The sequence below is a fragment of the Scardinius erythrophthalmus genome, assembly GCF_964197995.2.
Source record: "Scardinius erythrophthalmus genome assembly, chromosome: 7".
In the NCBI taxonomy this organism is placed as follows: Eukaryota; Metazoa; Chordata; class Actinopteri; order Cypriniformes; family Leuciscidae; genus Scardinius; species Scardinius erythrophthalmus.
The window spans coordinates 36,485,656-36,513,224 of NC_138227.1; the positions used below are offsets into that span (position 1 = coordinate 36,485,656).

At 39.4% G+C, this 27,569-nt stretch overlaps 2 protein-coding genes across 3 annotated transcripts; both read right to left on the reverse strand.

Moving 5' to 3' along the window:
• Positions 1–1,566: 1,566 nt before the first annotated feature.
• On the reverse strand, positions 1,567–7,540 carry chchd2 (coiled-coil-helix-coiled-coil-helix domain containing 2). The gene is made up of 4 exons (XM_081369845.1): positions 7,120–7,540; positions 4,778–5,033; positions 2,134–2,305; positions 1,567–1,870 (listed from the first exon to the last, which is right to left on the reverse strand). The coding sequence occupies exons 1-4, from the start codon at positions 7,164–7,166 to the stop codon at positions 1,860–1,862; spliced, it is 486 nt and encodes a 161-aa protein (XP_081225971.1). The 5' UTR covers positions 7,167–7,540; the 3' UTR covers positions 1,567–1,859.
• Positions 7,541–8,049: 509 nt separating this feature from the next.
• Positions 8,050–21,537, reverse strand: hnrnpl2 (heterogeneous nuclear ribonucleoprotein L2). 2 transcript variants are annotated; one of them, XM_081369843.1, is made up of 14 exons: positions 21,398–21,514; positions 20,744–20,862; positions 20,417–20,654; positions 20,234–20,321; positions 19,886–19,980; positions 17,711–17,783; positions 13,104–13,136; positions 12,479–12,547; positions 11,983–12,245; positions 11,774–11,895; positions 10,707–10,908; positions 10,557–10,614; positions 10,290–10,394; positions 8,050–8,649 (listed from the first exon to the last, which is right to left on the reverse strand). In XM_081369843.1, the coding sequence occupies exons 1-14, from the start codon at positions 21,482–21,484 to the stop codon at positions 8,591–8,593; spliced, it is 1,611 nt and encodes a 536-aa protein (XP_081225969.1). In that variant the 5' UTR covers positions 21,485–21,514; the 3' UTR covers positions 8,050–8,590. The 2 variants fall into 2 exon arrangements, with proteins under 2 accessions (XP_081225969.1, XP_081225970.1); XM_081369844.1 differs by lacking the exons at positions 12,479–12,547; positions 13,104–13,136 and having other exon boundaries at positions 19,886–19,982; positions 20,236–20,321; positions 21,398–21,537.
• Positions 21,538–27,569: the final 6,032 nt, after the last annotated feature.

The following is a 27,569-nucleotide window of genomic DNA, read 5'->3' on the forward strand; positions in this document are numbered from 1 at the left end:
AAGTGGAGCTGAAATTTATCAGAGAAGGCATGCAGAAAAACTTTATTCGCCCTATATCAGAAGTGGTTCTGCTTTACTCCCCCTAAGATATTGGAGTACAAAAAAAAAACTAAAGTGAGGTACCCCAGGCGGGGAGTGTGCTGGACTTTAAACTTCGGTTTCAACAAGGACTTTTATTTTGGGTTTTCCTTAGTTTTCCAATGGTTTCCTGTTTTAAAGAGGAAGTAGGCCATATTCCTTCAGTTGTGCAAGGTACTCCATGTGGTTGCAGACATCCATCTTCATCTTGCTTATCAAAGCCCTTTGAAATGCAATATCTGTAAGTGACTGTTTGATTTTGTTAAGTGAGCATTGAGTTCTTTATTTATAGTATTTATAGTTCCACACTGGGAAGGGCCTGATGTCGAGATAGTTCTCACACTGTTCAATGAAGTTGAGCATATCCAAAGTCTCACAGGACTCGCCAAAAGTAGGAAACTCCAGCCGAAACGGGGGCCGCCCGCAGAAGGACAAGATATTGGGAACAACTGGAGGGGGTAGGCACATTAGTTAGAGAAGTCCTTAAAGGAGTTATATCATAAGTAGCATTGACTGTCTTGGATGGGGGAAATTTATCTCCAGTAGCTTACTAATGTAAATAAATACAATGTCCTGTAGCTTACTAATGTGAATAAATAAAAATGTTTAATAAAAAAGCGTTGCTAACACAATGCTAGATCATAAATCAGATGCATGTACAATAACATTACGATGTCCAGCAATCGATTTAAATAGTACATTGGGTTTAATTAGTCATTTAATGAACTTTAATATATGTTGTTAGAGCTGAGAATTTTCACATTTTCAAATTTTAAGTGGAATTTAAATGGTCCAGTGGCAGAACTTTTGCCAAGCGTGTCAGAGGTTCTGGGTTCTAATCCGCACTCGTATAGTTTTTTTTTTTTTTCTCATCAAAACCGATTATGTTTATTAGTGGTTGTATATCAGGCAGGGACACGTTTGTGTGCATTTTGTTTTGTAATTTCACCAGAACGAATAGAGTCTCCACAACGGATTGAAGCGCGCGTCCGAGTGAAGACACCTTCAAGAGAACACAGTATCCGCGCCACTGATCGCAGCGGCAACGAGCACTTTGATCACTTGATTTAAAAAGCAACACATTTCAGTGCTAGATCGCCTCTTATTTAACAAACGAACTAAATGAATGCTCTGCTAGTTAACTGGAGATGTTTTATTTATTTGTATTGGTACATTATGTTTTAAAAGTGGTGGGGACAATATCGACCTTTGCAAAACGTGGTGGGGACATGTCCGCAAATTACGCCTATGGTTCCAAGATACCAAGCTAATGGAACACTGATAACCATTATGGTGACTTCAAAACAATCCCACTACTAAACAATATAATTTCTTACAGTGGCATCATGGTTAAAGAAAACTTTTATCATGTAAATTCACAGTAAATTACTGTGATGTGAGCATCCTTTTGCTGTTGATTCACAGTAATTTGGAAGAAAATTACCCAGCATGCATTCATTTCACCATAAATTTCCAAAAACATGTAAATATTTCTGATCCTTTTATTTGCAATTCACATAATTTGAATCTTACATTTTCAATAAGAACATATATTGAGAAAGAATCTCATTCTACAGTAACTCGCGCAAAGAAATCAGAAATCTGCAATTATCTACACCAATTACATAAATACCATGCATCATGTTACACAGCATTTCTCCCAGGATGCTTTTCATTTTCACGCAGGTGCTAATATTGAAGTGAGTTGTATTAAGAGAAAACTTTATCCAGAAGTAAGCAGATGAATGGCTATGGAATAGTTCATGTCTCCAATCCAAACATCATGACATTCCTGTGGGGTGAAAAAACAAATAATTACTTTAGAACAATACAACCCGTAAACATTTCAGTGGCCTCTGAAAACTAAAGATAAAGGGGAAAAGATGTGAACACAAAAAGTTCAAAATTAACTAAATACGACCCGTGATTTTTAGACATCTTTTGTATGCATAACAGTACTTTCCATAAAAAGTAACTAATTAGTTACTTTTTTAGAAAGTAAAGCAAATGCATAACTTTCCCCGACACTGCCACTACCCAGTTCAGAGTACATACCGTAGGAGAACTTGCACTGTTTGAGCACTTCGCTGAAGCCCTCACAGAGTTTGAGGTCGCTCTGGTTCTGAGCGCAGTCGATGAACTGCTTGAGCTCGTAAGCGCAGGGACTCTGACTCTGCGGCTCCTGCTGAAACACTGACGGCTGCTGCTGGTACACCGGCTGAGCCTCCTACACACACACACACACACACACACACGCACAGACCTTAGGATTCACTTACATTCAATATTCTGATGTTTTAAAAGCAGAATTACTACAATTATTCAGCCAGATCAACCAGACATAAGAGATTTATATAATTTAATACATTCATTTGTCATCCATAATTACTGTATAAGGATTTAAAAGTATACAACAGCAATTTCACAGCTAATAACATATATTAGAAATAGAAGTGTGCTTAATTGTATTGATGTGCACTTGTAGTGTACTTCAATTATTAAAAGCGTATTTTAAAAAACTACTTTCAGATAATATAAATGAAACAAAAGGACACTTAATAGGGAAAAAGCATTTTCGGTTTCAAGTGCATCCCAAATTTTCGGTGTTACTTGAGTGTTACTGAGCAGACTCATCACGGAGCACACTTTTCATGACTTAACACACTCAAAGTGCAAGTATAAAAAAAAATAAAAATAAATAAATAAATAAAAAGTTTCCCTTTAAAATGCTTTTAAATCATTGTTTTAATAATCTTTTGTCATGCTTTAAAGAACTACACTTATTTTGACTAATATACTAAAGCACATGAAATATACTTATTATTTGATATTCAATTTTTTACAGTTAATGTATATTTTGAATTGCAACTTCATCTTTACAAATGTGTAATTACAAATATATTTAAATACATGACAAGTTTAATTTGAAATGACATTAAAGTATATTTTAGTTTACCAGTACATTTCAGCAGTAAACTTTAACTATTTCAAAGACAACAGAAGTAATTGTGAACTACATATAAAGAAATACTTAAGTCCTACTTATAAGTGGATGCAAAACCCACAACATTTTGCATGTAATACAAATTTCAACAAAATAAATTTTCATTTAATTGAAATTAGGTGTCCAAAAACGGCACTTACACTACCGTTCAAAAGTTTGGGGTCGGTAGGATTTTGTTTATGTTTTTGAAAGAAGTCTCTTCTGCTCACCAAGGCTGTAGTTATTTGATCAAAAACATAGTAAAAACAGCAATATTGTGTAATATTATTACAATTTAAAATGACTATTTGAACATATTTCAAAATATGTTTAATTTCGGTGAATTTACAGTCTCCGTTCAAAACAACAGGATTTATTTAAAATAGAAATCTTTTGTAACATTATAACATTGACCAGTAGTATAAGAATATTCTTTTAAAGCATTTCTACACTATAATATACTCTTTTTTTTAGTATAGTATATTATCTAGGGCTGTGAAATGATTAATCGCATCCAAAATAAAAGTTTGTGTTTACATAATATATGTGTGTGTGTACTGTGCATATATTTATTTGCATTTACAGTACCAGTCAAAAGTTTGGAAACGTTACTATTTTTAATGTTTTTGAAAGAAGTCTCTTATGCTCATCAAGCCTGCAGTTAAAAAAAAAAAAAAAAAAAAAAAAACAGTAATATTATGAAATATTATTACAATTTAAAATAATGGTTCTCTTTTTTAATATACTTTAAAATGTAATTTATTTTTGTGATGCAAAGCTGAATTTTCATCAGCAAGTACTCCAGTCTTTGGTGTCTTATGATCCTTCAGAAATCATTCTAATATGCTGATTTATGATCAAGGTTGGAAACAGTTGTGCTGCTTAATATTTTTTTTATAACCTGAGATACTTTTTTCAGGATTATTTGATGAATAAAAAGTTAAAAAGAACTGTATTTATTTAGAATAGAAATCTTTTGTAACAATATACACTACCGTTCAAAAGTTTGGGAACAATAACTATTTTTTTTAAGAAATTAGTACTTTATTTTGAATAAATGCTGTTTTTATGAATAAATGCTGTTAACGTTTTGCTCATCAATGAATCCTGAAAAAAGTATTCCAAAAAAATATATTAAACAGCACAACTGTTTCCATCATTGATAATAACTGAGTATCAAATCATCATATTAGAATGATTTCTGAAGGATCATAAGACACCAAAGACTGGAGTACTTGCTGATGAAAATTCAGCTTTGCATCACAAAAATAAATTACATTTTAAAGTATATTAAAAAAGAGAACCATTATTTTAAATTGTAATAATATTTCATAATATTACTGTTTTTTTTTGTTTTTTTTTTTAACTGCAGGCTTGATGAGCATAAGAGACTTCTTTCAAAAACATTAAAAATAGTAATGTTTCCAAACTTTTGACTGGTACTGTATATACTGTATATATATATATATATATATCATTTATATTATATATAATAAATAGAAATAATATATATATAACACATTTTTCTTAAACACACAGTACACACATATATTATGTAAACACAAACTTTTACTTTGGATGCGATTAATTGTTTCACAGCCCTAATATGATCCATAACAAGCAATTTTTTAAAGCTATGCTAAAGCCCACTACTTTTTCAGAGGGGGCTCTCCCTGAGCAGAACTACTCAAACAGGAAGTTTGGGATGGTGTTTACCTGATAGGTCACGTCAGGCCGGGCCGCCTCTGAGTTCCCTCCTCCCCCGAAGCCTCCGGTCATGGCGTGACCAATGGTGTGTCCGACCGCAGAGCCGACCGCGACGCCGGCTGCAGTGGTGGCCATCTGAGCGAACATCCCCGGCTGACGGGGGGCAGCGGCGGGAGCCGACACTGCTGAGGGCGGGGGGGCGGCGGGCGCCGGGGCGTACGACCGCGGAGGAGCGGAGCGGGCCATCGGTGGAGGGGACGAGTAACTGCAGTCAAAACATGCAGTTATTATCAGCAGTGCTTAGTCTACAAGAGCTTATTAAAGGGAGAGTTCACCCAAAATTTTTAATTCTGTCATCATTTACTAGGGATGCCCGATATATCGGCAACCGTATCGGTATCGGACGATATTTGTTCATTTTTAATGTCATCGTCATCAGTTAAGAAAATTTGGCCGACATATTACAGCCGATAAATAATGGATTATTTCCTTCAGATGAGACACTGTTCGTTATGATGGTTTTAATTACTTGAAATATGATTGGAATCACTTCAAAAAAGGAAGATATAGTTCAGTGCAACATGTGTAGCGCAAGTCTGTCATATCGGCTACATCAAATTATAATGAGAACATATACTTGTGTGCTTGGGATGTGGCTTTTAATGATGAGACTTTTGTTCTCAAAAGATATATAAAAATTTGGATTTCGATTTATCGGCAAATATATCGGTTATCGGCTTTCAAATATAAAGAATTATCGGTATTGGCCAAAATGTTAATATCCCTGTCCTTTACTCGCCCTCAGTCGTTCCAAACTTGAATGTGTTTCTTTCTTCTGCTGAACGCAAAAGAAGATATTTTGAAGAATATTGGCAATCACAGAGCTCCCTTTGACTTCCACTGTATCTTTTTGTCCTTACAATGGAAGTCAATGGGAACTGAAACTCTACTGTGACCAACATTTGGTCAAAATATCATCTTTTGTGTTACAGAAAGAAACTCACAGGGGTTTAAAACAGCATGAGGGCGAGTGAATGATGACAGAATGCTCATCTTTGGGTGAACTATCCCTTTAAACGTGGGTCTCACACTTTTTGATCAATGATATCCATGCCGTTTCCATCATTTGTGATTGATTGCTAATTTGCTAGAAAATTGTTTTTAAAGGCTCATTGTTGAATCATTCAGACTCATTTTTGAATCAGTTCGACCAATTAGGGACCAAATAAGGATGCACAATACACATACTGGTACCATATGAGTTCTCACCGACATAAAGCGCAATCATTATCGATAGATATTTATTAGCCGTTAACAATTCCTTTTTAATATATTTAGCCTAATAGTGCCTGTTTATTAATCTTTTTTTACATTCATTTACTAAAAATGTTGTCCTCCCCTAGCATAATGCTCAATCTAAAAATATGATGAGCTTTTTTTATCTAGTTAAATTATTCAAGACAAACTTTGTTGTTGGCGTGAGAAAGCCTGGCTAAAAGACTGAAGTAGTTTTAAAAGCTTAGGCTTAGGCAAGATTTAAAGGCCATGCTGTCTATCAAATAGATCTGCAGTTGCTAGGATGTTCTGAATGGTTGCTAGAGTGTTCTGGATGGTTGCTAGGTGGTTACTAGGGGGTACTGGATGGTTGCTAGGTGGTTACTAGGGGGTACTGGGTGGTTGCTAGGGGATTTTGACCAATTAGGGAACAACTGGGATGTGCAATACATATTGGTAAAATATAAGGTTATCACAGATCTTAGTAAAAAGTGCAATCGCTATCGGTAGATATTGAACATTAATTAGTCGTCAATTAATAAATATTTACTTTTGCCTGTTCATTTCCTCTATGTTTTACATTTAGATAAATGTTGTCCTCATCTAACACTTAAAGCTAATATTTTAAAACATGAGGATTTTAATAAAACTTAGTATTCTGGAATTATAAAACACCAATGTTAATATCAGTGCATCTCTGCACAAAACACTAAACATCTAAATAAACATTTTGAGCAGCGAACAACTTAAAACATTATAGATTATGATCGCATCATAAATTTCATAGTGTAAACAAATAGTTACTAACCAAAGTCATCTCGTTCATCTAGATTAATAATCATAACTGTAGGCTATTTGTCCTTCTACATTCACAATAATAACTGCTGATAACTCATATGTTCAAAGCGAAGAGACTGTGTCGGGCTTGTGAAGCTGTAGATGTCAATGATTATATACAGTAGACGTTTGTTGATGACTGACTGACACACACACACACACACACACACACACACATGTAACTCGTGATAATCACACACACACTCACTCTCTCTCTCTCTCTCTGTATTAACACTCACCTCGGAGGACTCATCCTCGAAGTTCTGCTTCGGCTTCCTCTCGGCATGTTGCTTTTATATTAATTTACAAGTTCCAGAAAAGATAGTGGACTAGCTGAAGTTTCTGTAATTTAAATATGACTTACTGTACAGAAGCTTACTCTGTTTGTGCGCTACTGACCTTCGTCCGCACTACATTTAATATCCGGGGAACTTTCTAGCACATTACATGATCACGGTGAACTTCCGCTCATGCGCGTGCTGTACTTCCGGAGTATGCTGCAATGTTCTGAAACAAAATGTCTGTCACTGTCTGTAATAAAGCGGATTTTTACTATTATACTTTAATAAAAGACAATAAAATACGTAGACGTATTAGCGTTAATTGTGTTTATTCAATTTTGAGAACCCAGTCACAATGTATTTCAAATTTTTGTTTAGTAACTATCTATTCTGCTTCATCCTTTTTACTTAACTGTGACTGCAGGTGTCACCATTTAGCTTCAATAAACGAGCCAGACTTGGTAATACATATATAATAAAAACTATATGTGTTTAAGTACAGTAGCACTAGCCTACATTGCACTGCATTACTCCAGTGAAAATCCCGAGTTTCTAGAGGTCAGGACAGTCAGCATACCTTCCAAAGACGTGTGAATTTAATTATGCTCTTTTGAATAAACACGAGTCTATTACAGTATTGCTTTTTGCCAAATAAACTATTCACCAAGTAATAAGGCTAGATAAGACTCCATCATATGATTCATCACATCAGTGTTTCTTACCGTTTCTGATCAACTTCCATGACCGTGCATTCATAACTTTCATAACACAGCATCCATGACTTAACTTTGTTACATTTCCATAAGATGTGTCTAATCTTAAGTGTAATGACTGATGAAACCCTGTAAATGCATGTGCAAACTTGATCTGCAATTAACAGCAAGTCAATTTTGAATACGCAGATTAAATTTCTTTATTAAATCGATTACATTTTATTGTCCAGATCGCAAATATACACTAGGCAGTAACCATAACATCCAGGCAGCTTTTTGAAAGAAAAAAAAGTAAGGTTGAACTGCTGCAAAACATTTTAAAACATGAATCACAATTGTTCCCTTGCAAAAGCAATCAACACAAAGACCCATTTGCACTTTTTATTTTACAATCAGAACAAAAAAAAAAATGCAATCTTTACAGGGTGACATTTCTAAAAGTGAGTTGCTGAGCACAGAGCTAACAGTCGATCATGGTAATTAATAAAAAAAGAACCAAAAACGGTAACAAAACCAAAATACTGGTACAAAAGCGTTTAAACTCTCCTCTTCCATTAAAAACAGTGAGTTCAGTCAGTTTCACACTCAGCTTGTGCTGCGGCTCAATCAACATAAGGTTAACTCAACACGTCTGCACACCCAATCGCACAAATGAGCCATAGAGGACAATAAAGTAGCAGGGAAGTGAAGTGATGGGTGAGCGATGACACTGGGACTCAGTTTGCGTGCTGTGCAGTGGAGAAGCACAGCTTAAGTGTGTATGGGTACGGGCCGCCTGTGCAGAGAAACACAGAAACACAGGTTAAGTACACATTAGAGATTGGCGAATGGAAAAGGCTGTGAACCAAGTGAGAACAAAATAAGTTTCCTTTTAAAAAATACAACTGAATACAAGTTTTTACTGGGTTTGGTGGTGCAATGCATTCTGGGATTGCCGCTCCTAAGAGCTACATGTCACTTCCATCAAAGGTGCCCATCATATAACAAATTCAGCCGATATACGCATCTGCATTTAATTACGTCATTGGCCGATACATTATTTTATTTTTTTGGCCGATGTGTTGGATATGGGACTTTTATTTTGACAGCGCTGAGAACGTCAGTGCTTGATTGTCTTTGCTCCTATTCTTCCTCTTTATTAGTTCTCGGTTTAACAGTTGTTGTTTTTTTTATAAATTATTAGACAGAAGTTTTAAACAAAGAAAGTAAACTGTATGAAAAAGTAGAGCTGCATGATTCCAGATTAATTGAGAGTAACAATTGTAAAACAGAGATCCCGAATAGACTAACTAAACTAAACTAAATAAGGTAATTTACTAGAGGTTCTGACAAAATGTTAATTGTTGCAGTCTATTAAAAAAAATATCTAAATAATTTGAATGATTTAAAAAAAATTTTGAATGAATGATTCAATGCCTCACTAGCCACGTTCACGCAGCAGCAGAATACGGTTGTCAGTCCTGTATTTGAGTCTTTAACACGGTTACGTTCACGCATTCTATGACCGAACTCACACCCGGACATTTTCAGGACTCGTTCTCAGAAATGAGTTTTCAGTTCGAATCTGAATCGGTGTGATTTTGCTAGCCGAAGGTTTAATAGACAGAGCCGAATCGTTGTCACTTAGGAATAAGAACGCATGGGTGTTTGATTCGAGATCTTTTAATTAAAAGATTGTGATTAATCGTGCAGCTCAATCGTTCACTTCATTTTTATTTGTGAAAAAGGATTACAGAATCAAGAAGCTGCCTTCTAAAGTTGTCTTACAGATTTATCTATTAACTTAAATTAATTTTTTGCATAGTTCATTTTCAAATTCAGAAAATATGTAAAATATCAACTTAATTTAAAGCTACACTGTGTAAGATTTTCTTCCATCTAGCGTTGAAATCGTATATGACTACCAACAGAATATTACTTTCTAGCCCCTCCCATTCCGAGGGCGTTTTAACTCGGTGGCTCCTACAGAGTAATCTCCCCCTCGCATTCGTCACGGTGTCACCGAGTGTAAAAGCGCGAAGCTTGAATTTCCAGGTATGTCCCTCTTTGGCCAATGTATTTTAAAGATGGAGGCGCAACATGGCTGCCGCCATTCGAACGACTCGCTCATATGTATACTGAATGGCAGATTGTACGCTTACGAGAATACTTGATTAGTTGGTGGAAGTAATTACACATGAATGAGCACATATTTTGAAAGAACAAAGTGTTTTTTGATAAGAATCAACTTAAAAATTTACACAGTGTAGCTTTAAGCAATTGTTATGCGTTCGTTTCTACTATCCTTAAATTTGTGTGATACTATATATTTTGTATATATCGGCCACGCTGCTCTCTAAGATATCAGCATCGGCCATCCAGAATTTTTATTTTTATTTTTTAAATCAGTCGACCACTAATGATGAGATCACTTACTGGGGTTCTTCATCTGGTGATGGTTCATCATAGCAAGGGCTTCCATGGCATCATTAACAGACTCCCACTCCAGAAGCCCTGATGAACTCCTCTCTGATGTGGAGCCTATTCAATAAAGAGGCATTAGAAACATCATAACAACACAGGTGCGCATAGATGACAAAGGTTTCCCATACAAAACTGACACTTTAAATTAGTTTATGTTGAGTTTGGCTTTCAATGCTATTATTTACAATGCAAAGATGGCACAAATGGTCTATTACATACCTTTGGCTGCAAAAAGTTTGACATTGGAAGGACTCTTTACACCCAGTTCTTCACAGATCTGAAAAGAGATGAAGGTACTAAATTTAGACATCAAATAACATCATAAGACATGAAAGGTCCTCCTGATATTCTCTGAGGTGATGAACTGACCCTGGTGAAGGACTCTGGTGAAGCCTCTGGTGCTGCGTTGAAAAAGTGGAGGACGTTGCTGGGGTGCTGAATGCGGTTCTTCGCCGCCTGCTCTGGAGAAGTGAAGCGGTTGTTTCTGCTCCCGTGAAAGTCTTTGAAGCTGCTGGTCCCGTCCTCCAGCTCGTATGATTGGCCGGGCATGATGGCCTGCTGCTTAGACACACTGACACAGAGAAAAACAAACAAACAGATGAAACGGTTGAATTCCTAAATTATGCAACCTTCTGCTGAGAGCAAGTATGGACTTGCTACTGCCATTAGACACACAGCAGAAAGCATGCAAGCATGTAGACACATGAAGCCCATAGCAGATCTAGGCATGTGGAGCTGGGGGAGGTGGAGGGGTTCAGCCAATCTCATTGGCTGCGGGATCAGAGGCCAATCAGCTTGAGCCTTGCATTGCATGTATAGGACCATCTTGAGTTTCATGATTAACTGGATCCACTACTGCTCAAAACTCTGGCGTCAGTACTTTATTTATTTGGAATGAAATGAATACATTTAGCAAGAGTGCATTAAAGTGCATTAATGTATTAAGATAAAAAAAATAGTTAAAGTGTAATAATATTATACTACATATTTATTTGTGATGCAATAAAGGCAGCCTTGGTGAGCATAAGATATTTCTTTTAAAAACATTTAAAAAAATCTTACAGACCCTAAACTTTTGAAAGGTAGTGTTGGTCATATTTTACTCCATTAAGTAAACTGCAAAATCTTTTTTTATTATTATTTCATCTGATTATGAAGACAAGTTTTAGGACAAATTAAAAAAAAATATATATTCATTTTCCCTTTAAATTCTTATTACCATAATGTAAAAAATATTCTCAGTGTAAACAAGTAATTTTACACCATAATTGTAATATGCCTTGAACGATTAAATAAAAATAAAAATTGTCAAAAATAATCAAAACGGTTCATCCGATTAGGCTTCATTTTTTATGAAAATTATGTAATGGATCATGTAAGATCCACCCGCCATTATTGCAAAATACAAAAGAAATAAATCTGCAGTCGAAACGTACCACACGTTGAGCTTCTGATTGAACAGGAAGTTGTTGTTGAGATGTGAGATGGCACGATCCACCGCATAGCAGTCTCCCATCTCCACCATGGCAGCTCCAGGCTTGCTCTTCATGAACTTCACCTACATCCAGAAGAGGAAAATAGGCTTTCAAATGAAGCCGTTTGCATTTTGGCAGTGTCTGACTCACGTATTTGCTGTTGTACGTACCCGTTCCACATTGCCATACAGGCAGAAGATGTTGAAGACCCTGTCCGCGTTTATTTTAACGGGATCCAGGCCGTAGACCATGATCACTGGGGAGTCTGCGTGCGCACCATATTCTCCTGGAGGCGGAGGAGGGGGACCGTACTGTCCACCGTAACGCTGACTGGTCCCACCACGCCTTGGCCCTCCACCCATGGGCGGCCCCATCCGTCGCCCTTCATAGGGAGTACCATAGCTCTCTTCTTGGTATCCGTGATAACCGCCTCCTGAGGATCCACAAACGACAAATAGACACGTGGGGTGGGGGTTGTGGGCAGGTTCGGAGTAAACAAACAGTATCCACACCCTTCACTTAAATTAAAGTTTTTAACGTCAACACAGCACCATCTTGCTGCCACTGTGATAAACACACCCCAATTTGTTGTCGTTTTAACATCCAGTCCACCGTTTGCGAGCAAATGGGTTAAATGTGTAAACGCGTGTACCCCGCAAGCCTTACCATACTCTGGAGGGTGGTCTCCTAGCAGAGCCGGCTGCCTCTGGCGCTTGTTGGGGTTGGCGTTCATATCTGAGAGGGGAGAGAAGAAAGGCCAAGAAAGGAAAGAGGGAGGGGCAGAGAGAGAGAGAGAGAGAGAGAGAGAGAGAGAGAGAGAGAGAGAGAGAGAGAGAGAGAGAGAGAGAGAGTATGAAAGATGAGTTCGCTGAGAGGCGACAGGACAGGACACTGACTTTGTAATGTTAATGTGACTGGCGTGTGCTTTAAGATCAGCAGAGAAGGGGACACAGCAGAAAAAAAGGGCGAGTTTTCTACATTTCAGCATGAGTTTTTTTGCATTACGGTAAAGAGAAATTATTTTCTTTAATCTAAAATTCTTTTAGGGTGAAATGTTACAAGTTCATATGACCTATTTATTACAACTCACAAAAAGTCAGCTGGCTAACAAACATAGTCATTCTTTAGCGGGGTACAAGCCCAATCAAGCTTATAATTAAGACAGAGAGCGAAGAACTCGTCGTGACCATGTGGTATGTCATATGTTTGGGAGTGTGTGTGTGTGTGTGTGTGTGTGTGTGTGTATGTGTGTGTGAGTGGGGAGGACAGACTGTCTACTGCAGACACACACCTTGATTGCCCCCATTGCCATCAGCATCTGCACCTGTTCAGGTACACACAGTGCAAACATCAATCTCACTGACATTTATGAACAATCACATTACAGGGTTCTTACTCTATTCAGGAACTTAAATGTGTGGGGCACCATGGCTTTATTTGCTTTGCTCATTACAAAATATGCAACACATTGAAATGATAAATATATAGCACATAAAATGTAAACGTAAACTTCAGCATGGGAAATTTAGTAGCATGATTTTGCTCAATCTAGTTTTCTCGTCCCTCAACCAGTGATTTTAAGCCAAAAGTATACTTCAGTTTTAACGCTTAGCGTATGCGTTCAGCTGAACAGCGTTTCAAAGGATACACGAACAAAGATGCTCAACACATGTGCACTTGAAAGTTTCATTTTTGTCCAATGTCTGCACTGTTTCTCTCCAGAGGTCACAACAGATAAAAATGTCTTTGTACTCATTTAAACTAGAGTTGTGGATCTCTCTTAACCCGCATAAGCACATCTCATTTCTAATGCGGCGCCCTCTAGAGGTCACATGTCGGCTGTATGCATCGTAGGTCTCAATTCAGAAAAGTAACCGTCCCACAATTGAGTTATTCCTCTTGAGGTGTAAATTACTGTAATTTCTTCACACTTTGTAATGTAACGGCTACTTTTCTAAAATGAGGCTCCTCAATGACGTATGTGGCCAACAAACGCAACCCCCGGAGGGCACAGCCTTCGAAATGAGACAAAGCAGTCGTTGCCGCTTCATGTTAGTTTCTTTTTCAACTGTGAAACAGTGTTATTGATGAAAATATATTGCGAACTGAGCACACACTGTTAGAAAAATTATGGTACGCACATACAGCACTATGCTGATAAAGAAATTTAAAGGGTTTGTTCACCCAAAAATGAAAATTGTCAGTCATTACTCATCCTCATGTTGTTCCAACCCCATAAGAGTTTCGTTCATCTTCAGAACACAAAGTAAGTTTTTTTTGATGAAATCTGAGAGCTGTCTCACTCCTCCATAGGCTTCTCTGTTAATGAAACTTGCCGGCCCAGAAAGTTAGTAAAGACAATGTTTAAAATAGTCCAAGTGACTACACCTTAAGTTTATCAAGCGATGAGAATACTTTGTGTACAAAAATAACGACTTTATTCAACTATAAAAAAAAATTCTGTGTGGGCCTCTGAGTGATGTGATAAACTCTGATAAACTTAAGGTGTAGTCACTTGGACTATTTTAAACATTGTCTTTACTAACTTTCTGGGCCGTTTCAATAACAGAGAAGTCTATGGAGGAGTGAGACAGATTTCATCAAAAATATCTTAATTTGTGTTCTGAAGATGAACTAAAGTCTTACGGGGTTGGAACAACATGAGGGTGAGTAATTAGACACAATTTTCGTTTTTGGGTGAACTAACCCTTTAAGTCGTGCTCTGTTCAAATACCATAGCGAACGCTAAAAAACAGAAGTATACTTTGGGTGAACTCCAGGTTTAAAATAGGAATGCACCAATAAAAAATATATCCAAACCGATCCGATACCCAAAAATACTGAATATCGACCGAAACCAATCCCAGTCGAATGCTCTCTGTAGAATATCTATACCTGAGTGTGTGTGGAACTGATGATTGGTCTTTTAGGTGTAAAAAACAAACCACTAAATTCCAGGGATGTCGCTAGACCTATTTTACAGAGGCTTTGGCCCCTCTAAAATATTAATTAGCCCAAAAATAGATCAAAATATATTTTCAGTGGTTTTGCTTTTGTCAACCGTTCCAATTGCATCTCAAACTTCTTACTCTGCATACCGTGAACTTTAATGTAACGACATAAATATTCGTCTGTTCCCCACATTAAGCTATCGAAAGGTTCAGAAGACTTGGAATATAGCGCACAAAAACGAATGGTGCTTTATAATGTTTTTTGCCTTTTGTGGAGCTTAACAGTAACAACTGTGGGTACACAGTATTGGATTTGGATCGCTCCTGTCTAACCGATACACGATCCGACCAAAAATGCAGTTTCGAAGCCGATACTGAAAATTGGATTGGTGCATCCTAGTTTAAAGGGCCTGTACAGGGGTGGCGTTTCCCAAAAGCATTGTTAGCCAACTATGGTCACAAGTTCCATTGAACTATATTGGTAACGACAGAACTTGGGACTATAGTTGGCTTTGAGAAAAGCATCCCAGAGCGGCCACCTTGTATTTGGTATAAACACACAGAATGGTGCCAGTTGGGGGACTATTGCTCTGTCTGAGAAAAAGGGGATCCTCAAGAAGATCACAAGTATGATAATGTTGCTCACTGAAGCACAACCCAACCCAGAAATGTTACATTTAATAAACATTTTAATGCACCTTGCAACATATATTTGTAGCCCAATGAGAAAAAAAAAAAAAAAAAAAACACTAAACTGAAAAGGAAAAGGTCAAGTTAGTCAAACATTTGGTCACACATCCCCATGAAACATTAGACTATGAGCGTATCACTCCAAGACAACAGAAGCTTGGGGTTACTTACAGTACAAACGTAAGGGTTGGGGGGTTGAAGGATGGGGCAAGTAGAACATGCCGTAAATTAGCCACCGTTGAGCGTCTTCCTCCATTTCGCACATAAGAACTTTCCATTTCTTCCCCCCACCAGTCCATTCCACTGACTTCCCAAGCACTCTTCTTTGTTTCAGATGGGTTTCAAAGCTCCACTGATGCCAGCATTTGTTCCATATTCACATTTCAATGCCTGTCTTCTTATGGAGGTCGAAAAGCTGGAGCAATTTATGCTCAATTCAGACTGACCGGTACTTCCACTAGAGACACAAAGCCAACCTGCATCATACGGAGGGTGTTACACAGTAGTCATACGACTGAAAAAAAGGGAAAAAACGTCACATATTGACAGAAAGAGAGAGGAGGAATCGTGAAAGGGAAGGACTAGAGGAGGAAGATACATTTTGGAGGAAGAGAGTGTATTTGAAACACCAGCCTCCAGGGCAGAATTTCAGTGCTTAACTGAGTGAAAACACTTGACGTGTCTGCATGTCAGTGCGTCTGCTTGTAGGAATGTTGTCTGCAGTGTCTTCGGTGTCTCGAGTGGTTTAGTGTCATCAGCTGTTGACGAGTGAAGAGACAGGCATGTCGATTTGTAGGTGTGGGGTTTGTGTTGTAACGATCGGCACAGTGAGAGAAAGACGACGAGGCCCAGAGAAAGACAGACAGGTTCAGAGAAGGCTGTTTGTCTGTGGACATCAACAGTCTGACATGAATGAAGAGAAGAGGTCTGTTTGAATTGTGTCGTGGTGTCACTTGAGGATGCGTGTCAAAAACATCCCTTGTTAGCAGTGAGGTTAAGGTGATGTGTCACAGTGGAGTGTGTCTTGTTCTTGACCCCGTAAGAAACAACGGGAGAAAGTTGAATGGGTGTGGGAGCCATAACTACTTGTACCAACAACCCCAAATCCATCAATGTGTACTGCCGTACAACGGGAAGAATGTCTTCGTTGGCAGTGTCATTTCTGTAGGAGGTGATGAGTGCTAAATGGTGCGTGATTTTTTGTCAGGATGTCTTGCAGTTTCACGAGAGTAAAATGAGTGTTTGTCCTTCTGGAGAAATGTTCTCGCAGGTATAGGAAGCAGTTGTGGTTTGTTGACTGGTAACAGTGTTGGAAGTCTGTGGCACTTGTGTCTTCAGTGAAATCTAGGAAATGTCCCCCATGTCCAGATGTACTGAGTGTTCTGTTGTCGCACTTGATATTCTGGAAGGTTCTGTGCTTTCGTGTTGGTCTCTAAATGTACCGCATGAATGTGAGGAGCAAATGGCCGGCGTGAGCACCAAAGAACATTGCTTTCAAAGGCATTTGGTTCGTTGAACTGGAATTTGTGACAGGAATTTCTCTGGGTACACTATTGGTGGCTATGAACACCATCAGCCAAAATCATGTAATAGTTTTAGTCCTAAAAGTCAACATGAAGTCAGATGTGTGCCCATTTACTTTTAACACGTTACTACTCTTTTGGTGAACAATTAATCAATGGATGTTATTCTGAAGAACAACAAAACAACTTTCCAGTTTGAGCGGTGTCACCAATCCTTATTAATTTTTTTTTAATTCAATACATTTACAATGAACAAAATCAAGTTCCCCGCCATTATTTTGATTCTTGAATTTCATTTCACCTAGAAAAGTAAAATGGTTTTCAATCGTAGTTTCATGTTGACCATAAAATGTGTACGAGTAGAGCGTTGACTGATAATCCTCCTACATGGTGCTTACCCAGAAAGCCACTTGCCCCTCACATTACTGACATGTGACGGGCTTTGCTGGAAAAGGAAGCTTGTGAGATATCAGAAGGACAACATTCGGAGGAAGCCTTAGCAAGATCACACAGATACGGCTTTTTACTTTGCCCTCAGAGAGTCAGGAAAACATACACAGCATGCGGTGTAGATGTTGGCCTATATAGACGTATGCCTAACTCTCAGCACAGGGGGATGAAACAGCGGATTTGTTGCTGCGGTTGTAAGATGCCCCAATCCCACCCAATTATTTCCCCCACAGTGGCAGTAAGAGCGCTGAGAAATGTCAGAGCAGATGTAGGGTAAACGGTACCTTGGCTGCTCAGGTTCGGATTGGTGTAGTCCCATGTGTCCTGGTCGTTCTTGAACACATTAAGGCGTGTTGGCTAGGAGAAATAATAATAATTAATATAGTAAAATTTGCTTTCTACCATACCATGCTTAAGTAGAGATAGCAGATATTGAGTATATTCAGTCCTTTAACTCTAACTGATGAAGTGTGTAGCTTTTCATTTCTTAAAGTCAAGTCACCTTTATTTATATAGCGCTTTTTACAATACAGATTGTATCAAAGCAGCTTCACATTGATAACATGAAAATAATACAACAAAGTTTGTTTCTAGAAGAAAATTGCGTCATTGTCCACCCCAAGGCAGATCAATAATATTGTTGAATATTAAATGTCTTATGTCTTAAACAGCCATGTAGGAAGAAACATCATGGACATATTGAGGATCTTGACCAAAAATTGATGCACCTCTTTGACGGAAATAAATATGATGTTAAGAGGTGCATCAATGTTTGGTCAAGATCTTGTATTGTCAATGCAAGAGTCCAGCCCTCTGTAAAGCCTCCTCCAGAACACAAGACTTTCAGTGAATTAAAACTCAGAGGTGCGAATTCATGTGTGAATATGATTCTTCATGCTCCCTCACAACCATTCTTTCACAATCTGAGCCTGATGAATCTCAGCATTGTCATCCATGTTGTTTCTTCCTACATGGCTGTTTAAGAACTGAAAAGCTACACACTCCATCAATTAGAGTTAGAAGAACTGTTGAGTTAGAACAAACTTATACTACAGGGCCGTTGAATGCTTGAATCTGATTGGTTGACGAACGTTCTAAGGTGTGCATTATTTTCAGGGAAACGCACAGCTAAAGTAGTTCCAGGCAGGTCTTGACCGCATTACAGTTCCATATCACTTCGCGTAGTTAACGGTAATAACGGAAAATAGGATACAATTCATAACAAGAAAAAAACATTTAGCCGCATGAGCTTGATCTGGAATTTTCAATGTCTAGCTTCACAATCAATGGAAACATGCAGTTTAATTTGAACAAATAAAGTATATTCCTATCTATAATCAATAGAAAATTAAACTGAATATAGGCTAAATAAATGGATAATCCTGCAGCACGGATTATTATTGCAGATAATATAACAAATAAATAATTATTGATAGGCCTACTTGTTAAAAGGGCTTTGTGTTTCATTTATTTGGCTAGTCTGTCATCTGTCAATAATAGGAAAAAAAAAAGAATGAATTCGAATTAATTAAAAGGAATTGAATTAATAAATAAATAATAATATTGACGCACATGCTTTTCTGTCTCATTATTGCAACATCTCTCTCTCTAATAACTGCATTAATAACTGGGGACACACTTTAAGGCCGGTTATGAATGTAATTTGATACGTATGACTGATCATGCCCAAACGCGTGTTCAGCGCGTTCAGTCTGTGTTCAGAGTCGGTGTTTAAAATCTGCTGCAGTCGATGAAAACAGTCAGAGAATGTGTCAGCTAGTCGTGTGTCCCCAGCATTAGTCTGCTATCAGTGGCTCAAACCTCCGTTACTAACTCTAAAATGACGTTTTGGAATTAGCAACGGAGGCATTGGTTTAGATGCGTAAGAAATTAGTCCTACATACAAGAGCGTTTTAATGACAAAAACTTTACAAACGTCTTGAAATACATAATCTGAACAATGTTTCGAGGTGTGGTAACTGTAGTATAAGCGGAATAATTGACTTCAGGCCGTTGAATTATTAGAAAAATAATGCACACCCGAGGTGAACGGCCACTCCGCTTCGCGTCGTGACCGCATTACCACCTCGGGTGTGCATTATTTTTCTAATAATTCAACAGCCTGTCGTCAATTATTCCTTACATATAACATGCTAGAAACAATAATGAACCAATCATAGACTCTTAAACATTTGCAGATTTAAATCCAAACAGTGACTTTTTTTTGGCTGGGCAGTAATATCTATATTGGTGCAATAAGTAAAAATTGAGCCGTGAAAACTTGAGTTTAACTGTATAACTATAAACTCTCATGATTTTGAAGACTGGCTACAAATGATGGTTCCTCTAATACCACATTTTTAAGCCATTCATGCATATTGGATATCGTCAAAACAGTCAAAAAAAGGTGATGATAGAATTGTGAACATTATCACACAGTGAATTTAGATGAACCTCACCTTGGCATACTCGATCTTTAGTGTGCAACAGCCGGAGTATATATCGGCCCCATTGAGCGAGGCCTTGGCCCTTTGGGCGCTCTGAACGGAATCAAATGTGTGAGGAATTAAAGAAATGCAGAGGAAATCTTGTGTGCCGTGACTACAGATGTCATTATTTAAGACAACAGACTATAGTTTCAGTAAATTGGCTTGAATAGAAACTTCCCAACAATGTTTGTAAGACATTCTTAATCCACACATCATAGCAAGAAAGAATGGGAAAAGGACTCAAATGGCAAGATGAAAAGTGCACAATGATTCATAAACACAAACAGCTTTGATATTCATTCACAAACAGTAAAGGATATTCCACCATGGCCTGGACACCATTCTTCCTGAAGATGACGATTCTTTGAACAGGACCACAGTTGTTGCAAATAGTATACAGAACATCCTAAACAAATGACAAGAATATTAGTGTGAATTGTGAAAAAACACATTTCTATAATAAAAGCATTAATAATCCTGCCTTGTGGCTGTGGGTTTTACCGTGGTAATGGGATAAATGGGGTTCATGATCGTGAAAAGCAAAACATTATTAACACTGCGGGAGTCATCAGGGTCACCCGGCCTGGATATCTTCTGGCTGGTAGAGTAGTTTACGAACGCAGGATGTCCGGCGATGTAGATCTGGTTGTCGTTGGCGTAAGTAACAGCATTGCAAGACCCATTCATATCCTCATATTCAACCAGGGCTTGACGCTTCTTGGGCATGAGTACAACATAACTGCAGAGAGATGGATGATCCTCAATGTATTTCACAACCGGTAAAATCAAGGTGTGGCACAACCTACGAAGATGTAGCCGGAAAGTTACCTGATGGTTCCAAACTCTTGCAGGGCTTCAACGATGTCCGCCTCCAAAACCCCGTCCACTAAGCCTCGGACATGCACCACAAGAGACGGCAGGGTCTTATGTGGGTCATCATAACCTTCCTATAAAATATAAATCATCACATTATTCCAGTGAACAGGTATAATTAATTATAACTTATGCACAAACATAACTTATAAAAAAGTCAATTATAGTATTACATTTTTGCATTATATGTATACTGCCCTTAGCGTGTACAAATTGAGCACATTCTCTAAATTAATATGTATTAACTCGTCGAGTGTGTTGTGAAGATGCACAATATTTCCCCACTCATTGTGATTCGTAGCGTATGCATCGTACATCTATGGTTACGGCTTACACGCAACATAATCCATTCATTCAACAAACTAACAAAATATATGCGTGGCGTGAAAAATACATATATTTCACACGAATGATGCAAACATTTCCTTCATAATCATTTCATTCAGTCATATTTGTGTTTTTGTAGTGGGTTCGGTGCAAACATCCAGCATGTTGTAGCTCAATTGTTTGGTTAGCTGGTTCGCTAACTAGCGCTATTTCAGCCAGCTAGCTAACTAAAGCTAAATCATATAAAATATCTGATAGTATGTAAGCAAAGATGTGTCTTACGGTCGCCATTCCTCCCTCGCTTTCCGTTTTTTGGCGTTTAGTTGCTCTGCCACCTTCACTGTAGTAGCGGGCCGTCTGCGTCGCCATGTTGTCCCGTTACGATTCACGCGCAACAATATGAAATGGACGAAAACTACAGAAAATGGGACAGGCGGGGGTGACGCCCTCCGGACAAGTACCGTGAATATTACTGGTCAGGGGAACTGTCAATCAGCACTGTAATCCAATGAAAACAGTGTACCACAAAGCAAAGGTCCATGATTGGGCACTACAGTATTCACTCATTTAGCTTCGTTGATACGGAAGCCCTAAAATAAAAGGCAGTGTTTTATTATATTTTTAATGTCGTTCACGAATTAGTTTTCTTGTAATCTGACTCTGACATAACAGTAAGTTGATTTCTCGAGATCGCGACCTTTTTTCCTCCATAAATCGAGATCCAGTTTCATTACAAAGGTGCTTAACGTTAGTTCCACAAAATGCGCACACATCTGTACTAAATAAATCTAAATATAGAAAATGAAAACCGAATGAGTTTATGTCCCTTAAATGTAGCATAGGTTATATTTTCAACTACAAAAAAAAATAACGGATTCAAAATGAATTCACTGTTTAATTATTGACATAAAAGTAGGCCTCATACCTATATAATTATAATAAAATAAAATAAATCTATTTTTAAACTGGGCCATGTTTCATAAACCTATTGATGAATTAAAGACTACCATTATCATAGTGTCTTCAGATAGAAGTCTTCAGACTCAAATGATTACTAAATTCTTCTCTACAAAAAGGCCTACTTCAAAAGACATGATTTTTTTCTTTAAAGTCTTATTACATGCTTTGATTTGGGCAGTCCTACCAATAATTATTTGTAGGCCTATTAATTCATGTTTTTTATTTATTTATTTATTTTTTATATAAATGTCTGTGATGTTACTTTGAAAGGATGGACAAATGCTGGATATATTCCCTAGATCTATATAGATATTCCCTAGATACTTTTTTAGTCATGATTGCCCGGCTAACAGTGAAAGTTCTCAGAACTTTGTCTAATGTTCTGGCAAGGTTCTCTAAAAGTTATGAACAAATGTTCTCCTGGTGATGTTAATAGAACATTAATTCAAAGTTAGGCTATCTGGTCTTTAATAACGTTCTCAAAATGTTAGCACACAACCAGTATCTATGTACTGTACATTGTTCACTAAATGTTTTTTTATTTCTGAAACATTTTAGTTGGATGTTCATCTAACATTTTTAAATGTTACTTGGCTACTTTTTTATTTTATAGAATTTTCAGAGAAAAGTAACAATCCCATAGTGCTTGCAAAATGGAATGTTCTCTTAATGTTAACTAAGAAAAAATAAAGTTTTTAAAACATCTTTCTCCTTCAAATTGCAAGTCAGAAGCCTCTTCTTCACCATTGAATCATCACAGACAGTGGAGTCAAGTCAAGTCAACTTCATTTATATAGTGCTTTTAACAATTTAGATTTTTTCAAAGCAGCTTTACAGTGATAATAGGAAATTACAGTAACAGAGATCGTTTTGGCTTTACAGCAGCTCTAGAATAAAGTTATTGTCCAGCTAAAGTTAGTTTTGATTGATTGATTCACTTCTGGTGAATCAGTTCATGTGGCACGCCCCATTTTCGGCGGGGGTTTGTCACTTCTTTCTTCTCAGTTCACAGTGGAGTATTTCACGAAAATAATCCCCTTAAGCGTTCTGGCGAGATCTGCATCATACTTTGTGTGGTCTGCAAGGGGCCCATAGACCCCTCTGATGACCATGACATGTGTGTCTTTTGCCTGGGCCACGCCCATGCAGAGGCTGCCATTGAGGAGCATAACTGCCCTCACTCCGTAAAAGGATAGCCCTATTGCTCAATGAAGCATCTGCCTCCAGTCATCCCCCCTTCTCCCCCGCCACAGAGCAAGAAGCAGTGGCCTTTCTTAACGGACACTGACACTGGTAGCGGTGAGCTCACGTCAGTTTAGAGCCCTGTTCCTCCCACTCCTCAGACCAACCTTTCCCAGTGGCATATGCCGAGTCTGGTTTCTGACCCGCGTCACGGCTCGTCTCTTTTGGTATGCCTGAGGAGGACCATGACGACCCCATGTCTATGGCGCCTTCTGAATCAGAAGACTGGTCAGCTATCCACATGGAGGACTCCCACTGCAGTGATGCTAGTGAGCCCTCGGATTATGAGCCCCTTTGCATTATTTCTAAAGTATTTGAAGAGCTCGGCCTGGAATGGTCTCCCCCTGCCAAACCAGAATGAAGCAGGCTGGACAAGTGTTTTCTCCAAGCTGGTCATTGCCACAGTGACATTTTTTTCCTGAGGGGCACGACAAGGTCTTCAAAATGTGTCATGCCCCATTTTCGGCTCATGCCCACATCTGGGGTTTGTCACTTCTTTCTTCTTAAGATGGCTCTGATCTGCGGGGCTATTCCAAGCTCCCACCGATTGAGGAATCTATTGCTGCCCATCTTTGCCCCATGCTGAGGGTAAAGTCCACAACTGTGTACCCCAACAAGCCGTGTCGCACCACTGCTAATATTACTGGGAAGGTGTACGCAGCATTGGGCAAGGCACCGTCAGTGTTCCACCCAGTGTTCCAGGGCCTTGATCCAGATAGAGCTTTGCAGCGCCAGCGACCTTGCCCTATGAGCCACAAAGATTCTGCGATGGCACAGTCCATCGGCTGTACCATGGGTAGCCTAGTCATGCTAGACAGGCACCTGTGGTTAACCTTTATAGATATGAAGGATGCAGAGAAGGCTGTCCTCATGAAGGCCCCTGTCAGCCTTGCCAGGTTGTTTGGCAACTCGGTTTAATCCCTCACTGAGAGAGATTAAAGAGCCTTCTCCTTTGCGCTTATCGCCCGCCCAGCGCTCTTCCTTTAGACCACGGGTGACGCCCACTTCAAAACCTTGCTCTCAGCCAGAGCCTTCGGTGCAGTCTCTGGGTCATGCGCTTCCTAAGCATCAGGGACCCTGCCCCTGGAAGAGGAGTCTGAAGCTCGACACCAGAGATAGTCCAGCAGCCTGTTTCTCTCACCTCCCTGCCTGTTGCAGATGACGAGAACAAAGAAAGTTGTTGTGTGATTGTTCCACATGAATGTGTAATAAAATCAAACAACCTCACAAAAAGAACTTTTCTCCTATTCCCTCTCTCTTACTCACACTCACGCCTTACACAGTTCCCCATCTACTCATCAGCGAACTGTCAGACCGAGCCACACTGAAACCTCTTGCGCAGTTCACAGAGGTGTGGCGAGCGCTTCCTGGCAAATCAAGGTGGGTGCTAAACATGATCATAAGTGGTTACACACTTAAGGTTGCCCACAGACAAACCCACTTTCCCGAGTTGGCGTTGGAGGTTCAAGCTCAAAACGCCTGGTTTCTCTGTTCTCTCCCCTCTTCGTCTGAACAGAGTGCGAGCTATGAATTATTTGGACAATTGGCTGCTTATGGCTCCTTCAGCGAACGAGCTGTGCAGCCACCGAGATCAGCTTATCAACCACCTTAAGGGTTTGGGGCTTACGATCAACCTGCAGAAAAGCCAGGCAATGTATTCCATTTCTGGGTCTGAACTCTATTGCTATGCGAGCCCACCTGTTATCTGAGCGTTCGCAGGCTATCATGAACTCTCTTGCAATGTTTAAGGAAGGCAGGGCATTTCTGCTAAAGAGCTTTCAGAAAGTGCAAGGTTTAATGGAAGCTGTCTCAGCGTTATGTCGCATGGGACTGCTTCACATGCAGCCAGTTGAACTACGGTTGAAAGCACGTGTCCCCATTCACTCTTGGCACTCTGGCTCAATGCACGTCTTAGAGACTTCCAGGGCGAACATGCTGTCAAAACACAGGGTAGCCCAGGGAGAATAGAGACTACTCCCTCAGACTGTGAATGTGATATGGTGCATATTTGGGCCAGCAGAGGAGGATCTCTTCGCGTCAGCAGAGAACACTCACCACCCGCTGTTCTTCTCCCTAGTTGAGCACTCCACACTGGGAGTGGATGAACTCGCTCCCCTGTGAATATCTTGCACCAAGTACTGTGCAAGATCAGGGAGGTAAAGGAGTCAGTTCTGTTAATATCACTGAAATGGCCCACACAGCCCTGGTTCCCGGACCTGCTCAAGATACTGTCAGGTCCCCCGTGGCCCATTCCTCTGGGGAGGGATCTCCTCTCTCAAGCAAATGGCTCAATTTGGCACCCCAACCCAGTTGTGGACCCTTTACATCTGGCAGTTCAATGGAGCCCATCAGCGTGAGTCTCACTTCTACAAATCTTTCAAGACAGCGCTTTTACTTGCTCACGCTTCTATCAAACGAGTTGGCAACATGCATGCTCTCTCAGTCAATGAGTCCTGCATGGACTTCGGCTCTAACGATTGTAAAGTCGTGCTTAAGCCGAGAAAGGGCTATGTGCCTAAAGTGTTCTCAACGCCATTTAGATCCCAGGTGGTAACCCACTCAGCTTTTACCCCGAGCGAATCCGCGGCCGGGGAAGAACCCACTCCCCTGCCACTGTGCCCTGTGTGTGCTTTGCGTATTTATGTGAAGTATACTAGACAGTTTAGACTCTCTGAACATCTCTTTGTGTGTTTTGGTGGTCGCCCTAAAGGCCTACCAGGATCAAAACAAAGACTATCCCATTGGATTGTGGATGCGATAGCTTTGGCTTATGATTCACAGGATTTGTCGTGCCCCATAGATGTGCGAGCCCACTCTACAAGGAGTATGGCCTCCTCATGGGCACGGACAAGTGGTATGTCTATACAGGATCTCTGATCAGCAGCAGGATGGGCTTCACAGAACACGTTTGCCAGGTTCTATAAGTTGGGCGTTTCTTCACTAGCTTCTCCTATCAGTGCAAGAAGGCTGGCTAAGGTAAGCTTGTTTTTTACTGCTCTCAGTGATTATTGCTTTTGCTACAGCATATGTCTTGGATTTGCTGTGTGCAGTGAACCTAAAGCTGATGGTAAACTCCGGCCCCTTCTCCTGGGTGCAGGGTTCCTCTAAGTCCACTAGGGTCTTACGTCATTGTATAACAGTGCCAGCATCCTTGCTGCCTAATACAACAAGCCCACAGTGCTGTTACTTTCTGTCTATGATCCCCTCTTACACGCTGAGCTTTGCCACGGTATGCATTGTAGCTTCAGCGGCCGATGGCCCCTAAACAACATGTTTACTGCATTGATTCCATTCTACTAACTGGCAGCAGTGTTACACCAAGCAGCGGTTTCATCTCTTTTTAACGCATTTGTTGTTATTTTGTCAATGGCAGCTTTTTTCAGATGGTAATAAGAAGTTTCACAGCTTTCTATCTTTACTGTTGCGTGCACACACATACAGTGGCTAAGTAGGTCTGATTACATTAAACAAAATGATGTAGTAGGCGAAGCCGGTGCTGCTGCCGCATTGCCAACCTGTAACATAACGGATCCCCAAAGAATCATTAGTGTTTCTTGATCCCAGTAAGCTCCTCAGCTGTGTGTGAGTGAGAAGCTGTTGTCAGGTATGTGCTACTTATGCTACTTATGGACAGTGGCTGTACCATTGCGGTTACTGCTTATGCAAATCTGCACTATTAATGTCTCTGCTTATGCCGAGCGCCCTTCCTAGTAACACGACGTGAATGTGAATGTAAATTCCCCATAGCATCAGCTAGTATATCAATCATGACAATTCTCAAAATAGTTTTAGTATGTTATTGAATATGGCAATGTTAATGTATTTGGTCTTGGCTCTTGGCGGACTAAATCTGCTGTTGCTGCTGCAGAGCAAATATGGACTAATGTGCAAATATGCTAATGCTAACAGGTACACAGACACACAGCTGTGAGCATGTAAGATATGCTGCTGCTGCATGAATAGGCAAACATGAATCTCGTAGCAGATCTAGGCAGGTGGAGCTGGGGGAGGTGGAAAGTTTCAGAGGAATCTTGAGCAAGCAATCTCATTGGCTGCAGGATCAGCAGAGGCCAATCAACTTGTGCCATGCGGTAATGATGTGGTTGCTTGCAGAATGCATGTAAAGGACCATCAACCTGCGCCATCTAGAGTTTCATGACTGAACTATTATTTTCATATGTTGTTAGATACTAAAAATATATACCATCATAAATTTTTCTTGAAATATTGAAAAATGTGAAAAATGTTGTTC

Excerpts from the sequence above, each read along its gene's own strand:
- chchd2 (XM_081369845.1), bottom strand. The coding sequence starts at position 7,166 with ATGCCGAGAGGAAGCCGAAGCAGAACTTCGAGGATGAGTCCTCCGAG. Across the intron at positions 5,034-7,119 it reads TCGAGGATGAGTCCTCCGAG|TTACTCGTCCCCTCCACCGA; the intron begins GTGAGTGTTAAT and ends TTTTGACTGCAG. Across the intron at positions 2,306-4,777 it reads GGCCTGACGTGACCTATCAG|GAGGCTCAGCCGGTGTACCA; the intron begins GTAAACACCATC and ends GTGTGTGTGTAG.
- hnrnpl2 (XM_081369843.1), bottom strand. The coding sequence starts at position 21,484 with ATGGCGACGCAGACGGCCCGCTACTACAGTGAAGGTGGCAGAGCAACT. Across the intron at positions 10,615-10,706 it reads CACCAGAGTCCTTCACCAGG|ATCTGTGAAGAACTGGGTGT; the intron begins GTCAGTTCATCA and ends ATCTCTTTTCAG. Across the intron at positions 8,650-10,289 it reads TCACCAGATGAAGAACCCCA|GCGGCCCGTACCCATACACA; the intron begins GTAAGTGATCTC and ends TTCTCTGCACAG.